Source organism: Ornithorhynchus anatinus, chromosome 5 (genome assembly GCF_004115215.2).
Source record: "Ornithorhynchus anatinus isolate Pmale09 chromosome 5, mOrnAna1.pri.v4, whole genome shotgun sequence".
In the NCBI taxonomy this organism is placed as follows: Eukaryota; Metazoa; Chordata; class Mammalia; order Monotremata; family Ornithorhynchidae; genus Ornithorhynchus; species Ornithorhynchus anatinus.
In genome coordinates, this window is record NC_041732.1 from 47,717,301 (window position 1) to 47,735,496 (window position 18,196).

General features: G+C 44.2%; 2 protein-coding genes across 2 annotated transcripts in view; both read left to right on the top strand.

Moving 5' to 3' along the window:
• Window positions 1-14,516, top strand: part of LOC120638402 (RNA-binding motif protein, X chromosome-like) — an 88,362-nt gene extending 73,846 nt beyond the window's left edge. Inside the window, exon 3 of the mRNA XM_039912207.1 lies at window positions 14,212-14,516. Within this exon, the coding sequence (XP_039768141.1) occupies window positions 14,212-14,266 (55 nt within the window). The 3' untranslated portion in view covers window positions 14,267-14,516. The remainder of the gene's footprint in view (window positions 1-14,211) is intronic.
• Window positions 14,517-14,976: 460 nt separating this feature from the next.
• The window catches only part of MYO9A (myosin IXA), a 227,547-nt gene continuing 224,327 nt past the window's right edge, over window positions 14,977-18,196 (top strand). Inside the window, exons 1-2 of the mRNA XM_029065937.1 lie at window positions 14,977-15,027; window positions 15,061-15,144. Of these exons, the coding sequence (XP_028921770.1) occupies window positions 14,977-15,027; window positions 15,061-15,144 (135 nt within the window). The remainder of the gene's footprint in view (window positions 15,028-15,060; window positions 15,145-18,196) is intronic.

Consider the following 18,196-nt stretch of genomic DNA (forward strand, 5'->3'; position numbering starts at 1 on the left):
GACACCTAGTGTGCCGGAAGGAGAAACAGAGGGAGAGCTGGGAAAAAGAGACTGCCAAGGTAAGAAGAAAATCAGGAGGGAGCTGTCAGGAAAGCCAAGCTTAGATAGTCTTTCCGGGAGAAGGGAGTGGTCTACATTGTCGAAAGCAGCCAAGCAGTCGGGCAAGGTGAGGACAGAGTCAGATCTGCCAGATTCTTCTGAAAGGTTTTTGGTGACCTTCGAAAGAGTGGTGTGGGGAAATCAGATTGTAGAGCATCAAGAAGGGGAGTTGGAGGAGAGAAAGTGGAAAGCAGTGAGCAGAGACAAACCCATCAAGGAGTTTGGACGAGAATGGGAGAGAAATAGCTGGATGGTGCAGTGAGGCCCAGAAGGATATTTATTTTTTCATGAGAGGGAAAATTTGGGTCTGTTTGAAAGCGGGAGGGGTGAACCATAAAGTAACAGAAGAACATAAGGACACCCAAAATGGTTCTCTGTAATTGCACAGAACTGAAAGTCTGTCGTTGAGGTGACCCCTGACCCCATTCCTTGCTCCAGAGCTGTTGCTTTCTCAGGTCCCTGTAAACATAGGTGCTCCTTCGGAACTACGGAATTTAGCAGCCAGAGCTGAGACAGAGGGAAGTAGGATGTTTTCTAACAAAAATGGGCTGCTATTAAAGGTATCTGATGCTGTAATGATATCTTTAGGGGAAACATTTCCCAAAAATGAACATTTAAAATAGCTTATTTTTTTCGCACAATCAACTATGGGTACATAGACTAGTAAATAAATTCTAAGTCATTACTGGATGTATTTTTTCATTGCAGTGACTTAAACGTTCCATATCATTTGCAGATTGTAAATCGGTTTAGTGGCACTTGCCTGCTACTTCAGATGGTAGGCTAATAACCCCAAATTATTCATAAAAGTTGGAGGATTTGTCAGAATGGAATGCATTGGAGTTCATTAAGGATTATCATAATAAATCCTATGAATAAGAAATGGAAAAGAACTAAGTAATAGCATAGGATAAGAATCTTGCAGTGATGGTAGACATGAATTGAACATTGAGTCAGCAATGATATTTGAAGAAAGGTTTCCAGCATTTGAAGCAGAGTGGCCTAAGTGGATAGAGCACAGGCTTGGGAGTCAGAAGGACCTGGGCTCTAATCCCGGCTCTACCACTTGTCTGCCGCAGGACCTTGAGCAAGTCGCCTCACTTCTGTGGGCCTCAGTTACCTCATCCATAAAATGGGGATTAAGACTGTGAACCCCATGTGAGACCTGGACTGTGTCCAACCCGATTATCTTGTATCTACCCCAGTGCTTTAGTACAGTGCCTGGCACACTGTAAGTGCTTAACAAGTACCATAAAACCAATCAATCAACCAAAAAACATTTTGGAATGTGCTAATAGATTTTCTTATACCTCTCAGGAGTTCCTACTTCTGGTCATTTGTAAAAGTCTATCCAGAATATTGTGCCTAATGGATGGTTCTGTGTTTAGATATTTTAGGGAAACAGAAGCCACCAGAATAATTTTCCAAACTCCAGAAAACATGATCTGTGAAAAGATAAAGACCTATTTAGACAAGGGGTAGTGACCAAAATGATAGCCTTGTATAAATATATAAAAGCTGTTATGAGGCAGCTGTGTTTGTTAAGCAAAAGGTGAGGTCATTCCCTGTTTGTGGCAGTCACAGAAGTTAAGCGGTAATGAAGTTTCATACTAAGTTTAGGTTAAATAATTTCACCATCAATAGTATTGTGACTACTTTATTGTATTGTTGAGGATTGTACTGGTCATGTGGGAGAAACAGGACCCAAGATTTTGTCATACTATGTTCCTAAGAGGGAAAGTAAATGAAATTTCTTATCAGTGTAGTCATATTGCCACACCTTTACCATTTTCTTGTTGGCATTTAACTTAATGGATGCCTGAGCAAGTTTTACAAAGCTTAAACCTCCACCATCAGGGACACTTGGGTTTGTTAAGTGTGCATCTTCTTCGGTGGTGCTTTTGAATTTCTTAAATTGTATGTCAGAAATGGCAGATTGGAGTAGAAGCAACATGGTCTAGAGTATAAAGCCCAGGCCTGGGAGTCAGAGGACTTGGGTCCTAATCCCGGCTCCGCCACTTGCCTGCTGTGTGACCTAGGGTAAGTCACTTAATGTACATATCTGTACGTTTATTTTATTTATTTTTATTAACGTCTGTCTTCTCCCCCATCCCCTGGACTGTAAACTCATTGTGGGCAGGGAATGTGACTGCTTATTGTTGTAATGTACTCTCCCAAGTGCTTAGTGTAGTGCTCTGCACACAGTAAGCGTGATTGAATGAATGAATGAACTTCCGTGCTTCAGTTACTTCAGCATTAAAATGGGGATTAAGACTGAGCCCTACATGGGACATGGACTGAATCCAACCTGATTATCATGTATCTAGCTCCACCTCTTAGTTCAGGGTCTGGCTCATAGTAAGCTCTAACAAATGCCGTATTAAAAAAAAAAACATCCATCTGATTTGAAGCCTGTAGTTACAGTGGCATTTAAGACAGCTCTGGAATTATGCGAACCCCTCCTTTGCCCGATGTGGAAATTGATAGGATGGAACATTTGTTTCCTAAAGACATAGATTGTAAAGTACTCCTAATCAAAATGATAAAATACTTTAATTTTACTTCTGTCATGCCTAATCCATTGCACACATTTTTATTTAATGTTTGGTCACTTTTTACCAGTCCTTTCACCTTTGACCATATATGTAGTTAAGAATAAGAAAGAGTAATATTAAAAAGATTTTGTTAGGTCATTGAAATCATAGTAAAGTTTTAAGGATGATAGTTTTGGGTTTTACCTTGGGAGAAGGATTGGGGATCTTGGACCCATAATGGCTGTTTGTGGGCACCAAAAGTATCGCTTTATTATATGTCATCCAACCCTTCCCTCGTAATGCCAGTGCTCCTCTGTTATCAGCAGTTATCAGCTGCTCTTCACCTTTCATTCCCCATTTCCCATGATTCCTCATTCCCCTGATTCCCTGTTATCCATGGAATCTTTCCTTCATCTTTCCTTCACCTTGATGGTGAAAATGACGAAGTCTCCAGCGGAAAATGACAGATGACAAGCAGCGTGGCGTAGTGGAGAGAGCATGGTCCTGGGAGTCGCCAGGACCTGGGTTCTAATCCCAGCTCCTCCGCTTGTTGGCTGTGTGACCTTGGGCAAGTCACCTCACTTCTCTGTGCTTGAGTTACCTCATCTATAAAATGGGGATTAAGACTGTGAGCCCCCCTGTGGGACCTGGACTGTGTCCAGTCTGATTAGCATGTATCTACCCCAGTGCTTAATGCAGTGCCTGGCACATAGTCATTGCTTAATTAATAACATTTAAAAAAAAAAGAGAGGGAGGCTTGGTCCTATAAAGAACCCTCCTGGACTGTAAACTTGCAGGAAGGAGTTGATTACAGTTATAGCAGACTCTACTCTGCCACCCATATTTATTACCCCTGGGCCATGGTCTGTAATAATAATAATTATGATAAAAATTATGTTATTTTTAAAGGGCTTACTATGTGCCAGGCGCTGTACTAAGCACTGGAGTGGATATAAGCAAATCGGGTTAGACACAGTCCCTGCCCCACATGGTGCTCAGTCTCAATCCCCATTTTACAGATGAGGTAACTGAGGCACAGAGAAGTAAAGTGACTTACCTAAGATCACACAGCAGCCAAGTGGTGGAGCTGGCATTAGAACCCACGACCTTCTGACTCCCAGGCTCGTGCTTTGTCCACTACCCCAAGCTGTTTGTCTGAGTGAGTAGGGATGAGGCACACTGAGAAGTCAGTCAGTGGAATTTATTGAGCACTTACTGTGTGCTGAAGCGCATGGGCGAGTCCACTACAACAGAGTTAGTAGACATGTTCATTGCCCACATCAAGAAATATATAGAGGGGGTTTATAAGCACGCATGGCTTAGTGGCAAGAGCATGGGCCTGGGAGTCAGAGGTCAAGAGTTTTAATCCTGGCTCCCCCGCTTGTCTGCTGTGTGACCTTGGACAAGTCATTTAGCTTCTCGGTGCCTCAGTTACCTCCTCTGTAAAATGGGGATTGAGACTGTGAGCCCCACGTGGGATAGCCTGATTACCGTGTATTTACCCCAGTGCTTAGAACAGTGCTTGGCACATAGTAAGCGCTTAACAAATACCATCATTATTATTATAAGCGCAGTATGAAGCCGACACTGTTCCAGAAAGCCCAAAACCAGTGCTGCCCTGGTTGTCAGGTATATGCAGGATTGATTAGACTGTGAGCCTATCATTAGGATTGTCTCTGTTGCAGAATTGTACATTCCAAGCATTTAGTACAGTGCTCTGCACATAGTAAGTGCTCAATAAATACGACTGAATGAATTCCCACTGAGCCTGTCAAATTTTTGGAGTACCCTAGGTGGTTCTTCACCATCCACGGCAAAGCCCAACAGGCTGGCTTCAATTCTTCGCTATTACACCTCCCCTCATCGACCTCTCTTCTTGTGGGAGAAAGCAAGCAAGCCGTCATTGAAATGACCTCTCTTTTACAGTAGCATTTATCGAGAGCTCCATCCTCTGTGCAGAGGACTAGGATGGGCATCTGGGGAATGTCAATATAAGTGAAAGATCTGATGGGTTACTAATGTAGGGTAGGAAAGCTGAGATGAAATAATTTGAGAGCCACTGATGTTGGTTGAATTGCGCTGACACTGGAGCATATGATTACATTAAATTTAGAGGCTCTTGACTTCCCCTCCCCGTATTTTACTCTAATTTTTCTGACCTGAGTGCTTTTCTGAATTTAGTAATGTAGGATATTTTCTGTTCTATTCGCATTCAATATAAATTTACTTGAATGGAAGGATCTAGCTAGCAACCTGAACAAGTATTTTAAAAATTCAGCTGTTAAAAATAGTATCAATCATTTTTAGCCAAGGAGATTGCCTTTTATCCTCATACTTTTGTCTTCATATTCTGTTAAAACTAGAATTAAGTGCTGTAGTGTTAAATATTACAGTTGTCTTTTGTACCACCAGACTATTATTTTATATTGAAGAAACTCAAAGCATAACATCCTAACATTAAATAAGGAGATATAATATGATCATCATATTACACTGTACTGAGTGCTGTGGTAGATACAAGCTAGTCAGGTGGGACACAGACCATATCTCACATTGGACTCACAGTCTTAATCCTCATTTTACTGATGAGGTAAATGAGGCACAGAGAATTCAAGTGACCTGTCCAGGTTCACACAGCAGACAAATGGAGGAGCAGCATTAGAACCCAGGACCTTCTAACTCCCAGGCTAACTTGTCCTAGTACTCTAACCTCTAGAAAATGCTGCTGCTTTTCAACTTGAGTGAAAAACGTGTCCAATTGAGGTTGAACAGCCATCTCCTTTTATTTTAAAGAACTCTGTAGTACGAAAAGTTCTTCTGATCACCTCCGCACACTGTTGAACTTCTCTCTTCCAGGGTTTTCTTCAATGGTTCATTTGTTTAACTGGTTTCCTGAAAATCGACGCGCAACTTTTGTGGAGAAGCAGCGTGGCTCAGTGGAAAGAGCACGGGCTTTGGAGTCAGGGCTCATGAGTTCGAATCCCAGCTCTGCCACTTGTCGGCTGTGTGACTGTGGGCAAGTCACTTAACTTCTCTGTGCCTCAGTTCCCTCATCTGTAAAATGGGGATTAAGATTGTGAGCCCCACGTGGGACAACCTGATTCCCCTATGTCTACCCCAGCGCTTAGAACAGTGCTCGGCACATAGTAAGCACTTAACAAATACCAACATTATTATTATTATTATTATTATTAACTTTTGAATCCCAATCTGTAGCTGAGGTGGAGCTAGGATTCCAGCCGCAGCGGCAGCCATGATAACCTCCTACTTTGCCACCCCAGGAGAGGGAGTTTCTCCACTTTATCTGAAAGTAGCGCAGAATGGGGGGGAGGTAGCCCCGCTGAGATTTTCCCTAGGTTTAGCAGTTTCTTCTACCACCTGTGATACAGAGAAGAGATTCCGGCTTCCAGTTTGTACTGGGGGCCAGGGAGGCGAAGCCGGGCAGTGGCTGAACAAGGGCTTCTCCAGTCCATTGTACAGCAGCAGTGAATCAGGGTAAGTTAGAAGGGCAGAGATTTTAGCCAGATAGGGACAGCCTTTTCTTTCTTCCGCATCTCTCTTCCCCTCCCCTCATCCCTTCCCCTCCCCTCATCTCTTCCCCTCCCCTCATCCCTTCCCCTCCCCTCATCTCTTCCCCTCCCCTCATCTCTTCCCCTCCCCTCATCTCTTCCCGTCCCCTCATCCCTTCCCCTCCCCTTAGCACTGTGCTCATTTGTATATATTTTTATTACTCTATTTTGTTAATGAAGTGTACATCCCCTTGATTCTATTTATCGTGATTAAGTTGTCTTGTTTTTATCCGTCTGTCTCCCTCGATTAGACCGTAAGCCCGTCAGTGGGCAGGGCTTGTCTCTCTCTGTTGCCGAATTGTACATTCCAAGCACTTAGTACAGTGCTCTGCACATAGTAAGCGCTCAATAAATACTATTGAATGAATGAATGAAAGTGATTCTCTACTGATTTTGGTTAGGGCAGAGTATCTGGCTTTCAGGTTGTGTCCAGGGAGGGAGAGATGGAGGGCGACAACACCTGAACACGGCTTTTTCCATTCTTTGGCAGCAAAGAATTTGGGTGAGTTTAAGGGATCGTGGTCAAGTGGCTAGAGCACGAGCCTGGGAGTCAGAAGGAACTGGGTTCCTATCCCAGCTCCGGGATTTGTCTACTTTGTGACCTTGGGCAAGTCACTTGACTTCTCTGTGCCTCTGTTATTTCATCTGTAAAATAGGTATTATGACTGTGAGTCCCATATGGGCCACTGTCCAAACCTGATTAGCTGGTATCTACCCTAACAGTATGATGCCTGGCACACAGTAGGTGCTTAACAAAATTCATTAAAAAAGCCGGGGGGCATATTTTTTTTGCATTGAGACAGCCTTTTCTACCGTACTTTCGGGTAGTGCAGAGAAGCCAGCTCTCCGTTTGTGTTCTGGAAAGCGTTTGGGAAGCAGGTCAGGGAAGGAATCTGCAGTGATTGGCTGTGATGTCGGAAGGGGCTTATGAATCCTGGGCCAGGTCCGCAATCAGTGAATCAAATTTTGCCGATTATGGTTTTTCAGAACATGGGTAACGTCTGTTTGGTCAGAGGGTGCTCAGGACAATAATAACAATAATAATAATAATAATAATAATAATAATAATAGTGTTGGTATTTGTTAAGTGTTTACTATGTGTCGAGCACTGTTCTAAGCACTGGAGTAGATACAGGGTAATCAGGTTGTCCCACTTGAGGCTCACATTTAATCCCCATTTTACAGATGAGGTCACTGAGGAACAGAAAAGTTAAGTGACTTGCCCATTGTCACACAGCTCACAAGTGGCAGAGCTGGGAATCGAACCCATGACCTCTGACTCCCAAGTCCGTGCTCTGTCCACTGAGCCATGCTGCTTCTCAGGAGTCATTTTTACCCTTGTTCTTTGTAAAGCTCAGGTCATCCGTCCATTCTGTCTAAATTTTGTGGAAGCAGCATGGCTTAGTGGAAAGAGCACGGGCTTGGGAGTCAGAGGACATGGGTCCTAATCCTGGCTCCACCACTTGTGGGCAAGCCGATTAACTTCTCTGTGCCTCAGTTACTTCATCTGTAAAGTGGGGATTAAAACTGTGAACCCCACATGGGACAACCTGATTACTTTGTATCTACCCCCATGCTTAGAACAGTGCTTGGCACATAGTAAGTGCTTAACAAATATAATAAAAAGCATCGGACCAACAGGGAGACCGCAGCGGGTGTCCTGCCCGGAGCTTTGCTTCGCCGGCGACTTAGCCACATTCCAACCACTAGTTGACATTGCCTAATTGGCTAGGGAACTTTGATGAATTAAATTGGCTCCTCATGACAAGTTATTTTTGTTTTACTTTACAAAACGGGAAGATGACTAATTGCGTAGGGGTGTGACAGGCGGGAGCATGAATCATTTAGGTGCTGGCTGTTGACAGGATTCCCTAGGAACACATTTGATATGAGCATGGCAATTTCCTCATAGTTATTTTCTTCAGCTCTGTAGATTTCTTCCCATAAATACCACTGCTTTACATCTCTTATAGTTCTTCAACAATGAGATTTCACAGAAGTCAGTCACTAAGTACCAAAAGTTATATTGAGGGCCTGTGTGGTGTGTGTGTGTTGTTATTGTTGCTAATAATCCTCCTACTTCCACCGTAATTTCCTTTTCACGGGCATCTATGCTAAGTCAGGCACACCCAGAAGAACAACTGTTATGATAGCTTCTGCAGAGTCTGAATTGAGATCGCCAATTATTGTCCTTAAATGAAGAGTTAGAGGAAGGTGTTCTGCTGTGACTGCAGCTGGTTGGTGACCCCTCCTTAGAGTGTTGGAGCTGTTAGGCTGGAATGCTGCATGTGCTGGAAATGTGGGTCCGGGACTAAACTTCAGATGGTGCGAACTCAATACCAAGCTAATGATGATAATTATGGTACTTGTTAAGAATTTACAAGTGTGCCAAGCGCCGGTGTAGATTCAAGGTAATCAGGTTGGACACAGTCCCTGTCCCCCATGAGGCTCAAAGTCCTTGTTCCCCATTTTACAGATGAGGTAACTGAGTCCCAGGAAAGTTAAGTGACTTGCCCAAGGTCACCCAAGAAACATGTGGTGGAGTCAGGATTAGAACCCAGGTCCTTCTGGCCAGCTGGCCAACACCACACCCACTGGAGCCCAGCGAAATGCTGCAGACCAAGAGCCCGTGGCCAGATCGGTACCTGCCGAATGACAGGGCAAGTGGGAGAAATCCTAGTGGTGAACCTGCTTCTTGAGGTTTGGCTGGGCTGGGTAGGGAGGGAAAGCTTCAGGAAATTGCACCCCCCTCTCTTTTTTTTCTTGGCCCATGTAAATCTCGGGAGTTGGCTACCCTGATTTCTTCCACTCATAGCTGTTCTGAGCCACTGATTTTTTGGGGCCCAGAGCAATAGCGTTTAACCCAGCGGCTTTGAAGGGTGCTAGACTTGAATCTCCGACTTCGCCCTGACCTCGGACCATCCCAGGGTACGTCGGAGGCTGGGGCCGGGGGTCTTCACATCCTCTGAAACATCACAGTGGGTTTGCTTCAGGATCAGGCGGACCCCTGAAATTGGCAAGACCACCTGCAAGACCCGGTGGATCCTAGGCCCCTTTTGCACGTCCTCTTTCCTTCGAAGGCTCGAAGCTGGCTTGGGGCTTGAGGGCCTGTCCCTCAGTGGCAGGGATCTCTATCCTCTGTTGGCCTCTGCCCTCCAGGGGCCTTCCGGAGCTGCTCCAAGGTTTGGTGGCTAGAGCTAGAATCAGGGATGCTCACGAAGGTCAGCATGGGGCAGTGCATCCTCCCGGGACTTCGGGATCTAACCAGTTGCGGGGGGGGGGAGTGGCGGGGGAAACCGTGGGACCTCTTGGAAAGAGCATGGGACTCAGGAGACCTGGTTTTGAATTCCAGTTCCACCACCTGCCTGCTGTGTGACCTTAGGCAAGTCACTTGACTTCTCTGTGCCTCTCTTTCCTCATCTCTGAAATGGGGGTTAAATATTGTTCCACCTTTTCTCTTAGATTTAGCCCCTTACTCTAGACTGTCAGCTTATTGTGGGCAGAGAACCTGTGTACCAACTCTCTTGTATTCTCTCAAGTCCTAAGTACAGTGCTTCGCACACAGTAAGTGTTCAATAAAAACCATTGATTGATCACAGGACAGGTTCTGTATCAGAACTGCTTATACTGCGTCTTCCTCCATTTTTGCACTTGGACCTGTACATTTTAAACACTTGATATTCACCCCACCCGCAGTCCCACAGCATTTGGGTACCTGTATGTAATTGATTTTAAAATCTATCTCCCCCCTCTAGGCTGTAAGCTCCACGTGAGCGGTGATCACATCTACCAATTCTGTTCTACTCTCCCAAGTGCTTAATTCCATGTTCTGCACATACTAAACACTCAGTACCGTTGATTGATAGTGCTTTGAAAAGGATTGATCCGATTGCTTTTAATAGCAAACATCCAGTTACAAATAGGGATAGTGTTTAAAGAGCAAATTTTGAACAGTCCTGAATTTGCAAGTAATAGTTCTTTGCTGTTCTCAGCCAAATTTGGACATCTGTAAATATTGGTGATTAGGACACTGATGCTACTATATTGTACGACACGTTTGGTGAAATATGGTGCCTCAGAAGGATTCACTGTATTTACCTGCAAAAACTTGAGCGTTTTCTCTTTTAAAAAGCCCCCGAGTGCAGCAGCAAGCACATCTCTGTTATCAACCAGACTTTTAGTAAGAGAGAGCTTATCGCACTGTCCGGGTTCTTTGATTTACCACTTGACAAAGGCACACACAACTCAATGACACTGTTGTGTCAGCGACTGACACTGGGTATAGGGACAGCAGGAGAGTGATAGTGGAAAAACTGGGTTTAAATGAAGCCAGTGTACTGCTTATTGACTTGGCTTTTGCTTGTGGGTTGTTTTTTTTAAACGGCATGCAGAAAATCTGCTCCATCCCAAAAATGTTGTAAAGCTTCTTATTTAAACTTAGATTTCTAACAAGGCTTCTTTATAGAAGCAGTGTTTGGAATAGTGTATCATTTTTCTTCCAACCAACTCAGTCTTGACATGTCTAATAAATCCCCAGGAAGGTGGCTAAATATGAAACATCGCTGCCTCAGTGGTTGCATTGCTCAAAAAGGTTATATAATTGTCCAAATCTGTGATACTAGGAAGATAATTTAGGAGTCCTGATTCCCAGTCTTGTTCTTTTGCTTGAACTTTCTTTACTTTTCAGTTTGACTGCACTATTTTAGTCTCAGAAATTAACCACTTTATAAGCAGCCAAGAAAATGGGTACTTTCTTGAATATCTAAGGTAAAGTGCATGTGCCTGAACCCAGATGTCTCGCTTTGAGCTGGAGAAATATAGAGAGCAACAGTAAACCTCTCACATAGTTTCGAGAGACTTTTCTAAAGCGTTTACTGTTCCCCAGTGGTATTTGTAAAGCACTTACTATATGGCCGGCATGGGCCGAGCAGAGACTCCTAGACTTGAAGCTGTGCTCATCTCAGCCCGGCTTTGCTAGGTGGGAGGACTTGGGAGGAGAGTGGATGGCAGCTCTAGACTGTCGGCTCCTTATGGGCAGGGAATGCGTCTAATTCTGTCTTATTAGACTCTCCCAAGCACTCAATACAGAGTTCTGCACATAGTAAGTGCTCAAAAATACCATTAATCGATTTAAAATAAATAAAACAGCTCCTCTCTGGTGAGCTGCATTTGGGGAGCTGAAAACAAGTGGGCCAGAAGACACATTTTGAGAGCACAGTGAAGCTCAGCTTCTGACAGTGCTCCATCTCAGTGGAATACCGCTCAATCCTCATCAGTCCTGCTCCCCAGCGGCGAGCTGGGAAGCAAGCGCAACCCTCGGACCAGCGTGGCCCGCCGCAGTCCAAAAAGGAACAGCACATTTTGAGCGCAAGTTTCCGGAGGGTTGTGGGAAGCAGAAGCACAGCCCATGCCAGGCACTCCCAACCCCAAACATGATGGCACAACAGTAGAACAGAAGCATGAGGGGTGTTTCCTATGCATAAGAAGTTCACACTTTTAATCAGTTGTATTGGCAGAACACTTACAGTGTGGAAGCACTGTACTAAGCACTTGGGAGAGTACAGTGTAAGAACATAAGACACATTTCCTGCCCACAGCAAACTTACAGTCTAGAGGGGCAGACAGACACTAATATAAATAAATAAAATTACAGATATGTACATAAGTGTTGGGCTGGGAGGGGCATGAGTAAAGGGAGCAAGTCAAGGTGATGCAGAAGGAAGTGGGAGAAGCAGAAAGGAAGAGAGAAGGGCATGAAAACATTTTAAAGTGACCAGAGTAAATAATTGAATATATTGACATCTTCAACACCATTCAGAGCTCATCACCGACCACTTAAATGACTTATGCAGCCCCCTGTTTTTCTATATAGAACACACTCTTACCATTGGCTTTAAAGCTCTCCATCAGTGATCCCCTTCTTTCTTATCCGCTCTCTTCTATCCACATTGAATTTCACACTCTTTGGTCCTCCCCAAATTAACTTAACTATACCTCGCCCTCAACTCTCCTGTCTTTTCTCTTTCATGGAGCCCTCTCCCACTTTAAATCTGCTAAACCACAGTTCCAACTCCCATCTTCAAAGCCCTGGTAAAAAGCTGCCTCTTCCAAGTGACAGCCTCCATTTAATTTTTTGTATTTTATTTTATGGTGCTTACTATATGACACTTATTTTAAGTGCTTACTATATGACAGGCACTGTAAAAAGTGCTGGGGTAGATACAAGTTAGATTGGACTGTCCATGTCCCACATGAGGTGTGCAGTGTTCATCCCCATTTTACAGATGAAGTAAATGAGGCATAGAGAAGTGAAGCGACTCATCCATGGTCCCCCTCTAGACAAGTGGTGGAGCTGGGATTAGAACCAAGGTCCTCTGATTCTCAGGCCCGTGCTTTAAACACTGGTCCACATTCCTTCTCATTTATTGGGGTTTAATCTCCATTTTTTCTGGTCATAATTTTGTCCCGGTCACCTCAGCCTGTCATATGTCCATCTTTGTATAGACCTTAATTTTGCCAGCGTGTGTTTTATCATTTGTATCTTTTCTAATCTCTTATCCATTATATGATGGAGAATTTTTGCCTACTCTAGTCCACTGTTAGCGCTTTGAGGGTAGGGACCAGGGACCACATCTTTAATGTATTCCAACTTCCAACTGTAATTATTTACATCAGTGTCTATCTGTCTAGATCGAAAGCTTGTCGTGGGCGGGGAACATGTATACCAAGTTTGTTGTACTGTATTCTTCCGAGTGCTAGGTACAGGGTTCTGCCCTCAGTAAACGTTCAGTTAGTACCATCGATCGACAGTGTTGCTTTCCGACTAGGTACTTGAAAACTGGGCCATTGAAATCAGCATTTGTAATTGGTGAGGGGAGTCACCTCCTGTTGTTTGTAATTAGAAAGACCAAAAGGAATCTTGAAAATTGCCATTATCAATAATATTCCAGGAACCAGTCATGTAAGTGCTTTTGGAGACCATCGTTTTGAGATTGATTGCTATCAGTAATAGTCCATAACACTTTATATTCATATAAGCTGCTTTAATTTATTGATCGAACTTCCCAGCTTGCCTTTAAAGTGTAAATATTTGAAGATCATTGGCAGGTTTTTTTATCACTTAATTAGTTGTTTTCCTGAGTTCCAGGTTCCTTCCTTAGTCGGTGCAAGTAGGCGATCTCTCTAAATGAAAGAAATTTGTGATTAGTTTGGTCTAAATTGGCTTCATCTACAGTCCCTATCTTATTAGAGACTAGTTGAAAGACTGGTTCTTTAGTAATGGGTTTGTTTTTCAGTATAAATAATCTCCTCTAATACTCTGATGCCTCTCAGTACTTTGGGAATCTTTAGATGATATTCATTTGAAGCAATTAATCCAATTCCAATTCCAGACACATTCCCTGCCCACAACGAACTTACAATCTAGAGGGGCAGACATTAATATAAATAAATAAAATTACAGATATGTACTTAAGTGTTGTGGGACTGGAAGGGGACGTGAGTAAAGGAAGCAAGTCAAGGTGACGCAGAAGGGAGTGGGAGAAAAGGAAAGCAAGGGAGAAGGGCACAGAATTGGAATTTTAGCGTGGTTTGAATTTAGAACTAGTGACTACCGAAGCATTTATTTTGGGGCTTAGAAACAGATTGTGATATGAAATGGGTCCCTTCTATCTTCAAAATACGAACATTTGGAAGAGTTTCATTTTGTCTTGTTATTGAGAGGGAACAGTCGATATTGGGTCTTTCTCTGCACAGTTGAAAACTAATGGCTTCCGTTTTTCAGTGTCACGCCCAATCGCCCTACTGTTTCCTAAAGGCTTGCCTCTTACTGAATAGGTAGGAAAGCACCACTGAGTTTAGTGGACGTGATTCCCGTCCTCAACGGAGTTTACAATCCAGCAGGCTAGGCAGACACCAAAATCAATCACGGGGAAGGGGAAGCACATGTGTGAAAAGGGAGCGTGATGATGTTTGACGTGGCTTTTTGTTGTCTTTTTGGATTGCGGCAGTGTGAATGCCATGAAGCTTTACCGGCCGGTCCCGAGGATGCACCGTCGATGCTGATGGGACAGGATCCAATATGAGTGTGAGTGAATGTTGGAGGAAGACGACGCAATCGAGGACGGCGAACACACCCTGCACATTCTACCCCGGCGCCTCGCCGAAGGGACCATCTACTGCCCCCGTCTCCGCCCGGCGGAACTCGACGGCGGCCGAGGTGATCGGACTCCCTCAATCGCCAAGCTCCGCTTGGACAAAGCCAAATGCTACGTGCTGGCAGAAGTGAAGGAGTTTGGAGGGGAGGAAATGGATCCTCAACCCCACGGACTGCCCCGTGCAGCGGATGATGCTGTGGCCCCCGATTGGCGCTGGAGAACCGGTCGAGCGGGGGAGGACTACCGCTTCCTCTTGGCGGGAGAAGAACCTGGATGGCTCGATCCACTACGGCAGCCTCCAGTCTTGGCTGCGGGGTGACGGGAGGGAGCGTCGCCGGTTGGTGGAACGCGGGTTTCCTAGCCCTCAGCCACCAAGAAGGATACGACGACCTGTGTAGCCTGCCGACGCTGAACGAGAAGACACTTTTGGAAAATCTCCAGAGGTCGGTTCAAGCAGGAAAAATATATTACCTATGTAGGGAGCATTCTGATCGTGATCAACCCCTTTAAATTCCTCCCGATATACAATCCAAAATATGTGAAAATGTACGATAACCACCAGTTGGGAAAGGCTGGAGCCCCACCATTTATGCCGTGGCAGACGTGGCCTATCACGCTATGGCTCAGCGCAAGCAGAACCAGTGCATCGGTGATCTTCAGGAGAAAGCGGTCTGGGAAAACGCAGAGTACAAAACTTTTTAATTCACGCAACCTGACGGCTCTCAGCCAGAAGGATTTGCCAGTGGAGTAGAACAGATTATTCTTGGAGCTGGACCAGTGCTTGAGGTTAAGATGAATGGGCTAGAGAGCATGCATTTTAGCCGGGGTATAAACTGTTTGCCCCAAAATGGTTGTAGGTTCTTGTACGGGTATTGTTTGAATGTATTCCTTCCAAAGAGTTCAGGGCGCTGTCAAATGTTTAAAACTGTAACAGAACAGAACGTTAGACTCTGCACTCATGCCTCCTTGGCTTTGTTCAGACAGGATTATGGATCGGGGTGGTGGGCGAGGTCGACTTCTGAGTCTCCTCAGAGAAGGAAGGGGTTGCCTTCCAAAGATGGAGCTTGTCATAGGTGGGGCACCAGACTACCAACTCTGTTGTGTTGGACTCTCCCGAGCGCTTGCTACAGTGCTCTGCACAAAGTCAGCGCTCAGTAAATACCACTGAGCGATTGATGGAGCCATGCCAGAGTAGAGGGGGAGGAGTGGGGAAATAATAATAATGTTGGTATTTGTTAAGCGCTTACTATGTGCCGAGCACTGTTCTAAGTGCTGGGGTGGACACAGGGGAATCAGGTTGTCCCACGTGGGGCTCACAGTCTTAATCCCCATTTTACAGATGAGGTAACTGAGGCACAGAGAAGTTAAGTGACTTGCCCAAAGTCACACAGCTGACAAGTGGCCGAGCCGGATTCGAACCCATGAACTCTGACTCCAAAGCCCGTGCTCTTTCCACTGAGCCACGCTGCTTCAGTTACCTCATCAGTTATTTGAGATACTGCGTTGAGTTGTTTGGCTCTCTTTCTGGGGTAGAACTCCAGGGATTAGCGTTATCTCTGAAAGAAATATTGTACGTGGGAAATGACTTAGAATGGGATTTATCACCTTCTGTCCCTCACTGTAATAATAATAATAATAATAATAATAATGTTGGTATTTTGTTAAGTGCTTTACTATGTGTAGAGCACTGTTCTAAGCACAGTAGATATAGGGTAATCAGGTTGTTCCCAGGTGAGGCTCACAGTTTATCCCCCATTTTATAGATGAGGGTAACTGAAGCACAGAGAAGTTAAGTGACTTGCCCACAGTCCCACAGTTGACAAGTGGCAGAGCTGGGATTGTGAACCATGGACCTCTGACTCCCAAGCCTGTGCTCTTTCGCACTCAGTCACACTGCTTCAACTGTACCTCTCCCACCATCACCCCCTTGGGGTAAAAATGTAAGGAGGCCCAATTTCTTACCTTATGGGGGTTTGGAAGAGAAAAAATAATGAAGAAATGCTAATTGAGTTCAAACTATATTAGATATGGAAATTTTATCATTAAGTAGAAGCATATTAATAATTTGTTGTATTTGGCTTATTTGTGAGTTCTGAAAGTGTTTGGGGAAGAGAGATGGTGCCTGAGTGGAACCTCTGTAAGATGAGGTTACAATTTAAACCCACTACAAAAATAAGCATTGGAATTCTCAGCTCAAATAATTTAGATGAGTGAAAATCTCCTAACTGGTACCTTTTTATATATACAACGCCATTTGCCTAACTTTCATAAAGTAAAGATCTGTGGACAAATTTTGCTTACCTAATTTTAAATTGCATGAGTAAATGTCTTAATGCAGGTTCAGTCAGTATGTCTATGATGATGGACCTACAAAAGGGAATTAATAAAATTATATCTAAGGAAAAGCAAGTGATGAAAAGAAGAACAAATGACCTAATTTTTAGTTTAAATACGATAAAACTTCACATTATAAATAGCATTTGCTCTAATTGTCCTGGAGGGGAATATCCAAATCCTTTCTTTTTTTGAAATTGAATTGATACCCAATAATCAAGAGACTCCACTATAGAAATCCTCCAGCCCCTCTCTCCTTTTCTTCACTTTTTGGCCACTCCTGCTACCTGCACTTTGAGCTATGACCAGGGCTAGAAAGACTTCAGGCCACAGAGGGAAGACCCTCTGCCTCCCACCGCCCAACTCTGACGGTCTTCAGGTCCCAGTTCTGACTCCCCTTCTTTCACCATATACATCTAGTCCCCTTGGAAACTCATTTGCTCCCCATGACTTCAACCTACCATCTCTCTGTGGATGCTTCCCAAACCCATTTTTCCAATCAATCAATATTTGAGCTCTGACTGCATGCAGAGCACCTGTACTAAACCATTCGGGAGAGTAAATATAACAGATTTGGAAGACACATTCCCTGCCCACAACAAGTTTACAGTCTAGAGGGGGAGACATGCATTAATATAAATTAACTATGGATATGTACATAAGTGCTGAGGGACTGAGGGAAGGGCAAATAAATGGTACAAGGGTGATGTAGAAGGGAGTGGGAGAAGAGGAAATGAGGGCTTAGGGAAGGCATCTTGTAGATGTGCTTTTAATAAGGCTTTGAAGGTGAGAGAGAGTGATTGTCGGCTGGATATGAAGAGAAAGAGCATTCCAGGCCAGAGGTTGGATGAGGACAAATGGTCAGCGGTGAGATAGATGAGATCAAGGTGCAGTGAGTAGGTTGCCATTAGAAAAGCAAAGTGTGTGGGCTTGGTTGTAATAGGAAAGCAATGAGGTAGGGTAGAAGGGGGGCAAGGTGACTGAGTGCTTTAAAGCTGATAGGTAAGGAGTTTTTTGGTTGCGGAGGTTTTTGAGTGGGGAAACATGGACTGAATGGTTTTGTAGAGAAATGATCGGGCAACAGCGTGAAGTATGGACGCGAGTGGGGAGACCACAGGAGGCTGATTGAATAATCAAGGTGGGGATAGGATAAGTGCTTGGATTAACGTGGTGGCGTTTAGATGGAGAGGAAAAGGTGGATCCCAAAACAAAAACCAAAAAGTTCATTTTAAATAGAGCTTTCTGACTGGACAGATAGAACAATCTAGCTGACAGGTATGTATTGCAGTAATAATTAAGCTGAATGGCAGTCCTGACACATTTGGTATGTTTATGTTGGAACCCAACTAGCTAATCTGACACACTATCCTGTTAAATAGGTTGGTATTTAACCTTAGTATGAGTTGGCACTGTTTGAAATCTGTGATTAAGTGGCCAATTCCTTGATAAATTCTGGCATGGAGGGCTACGCCTATCTTTTGAATATGGGAAAAACACCTATGTT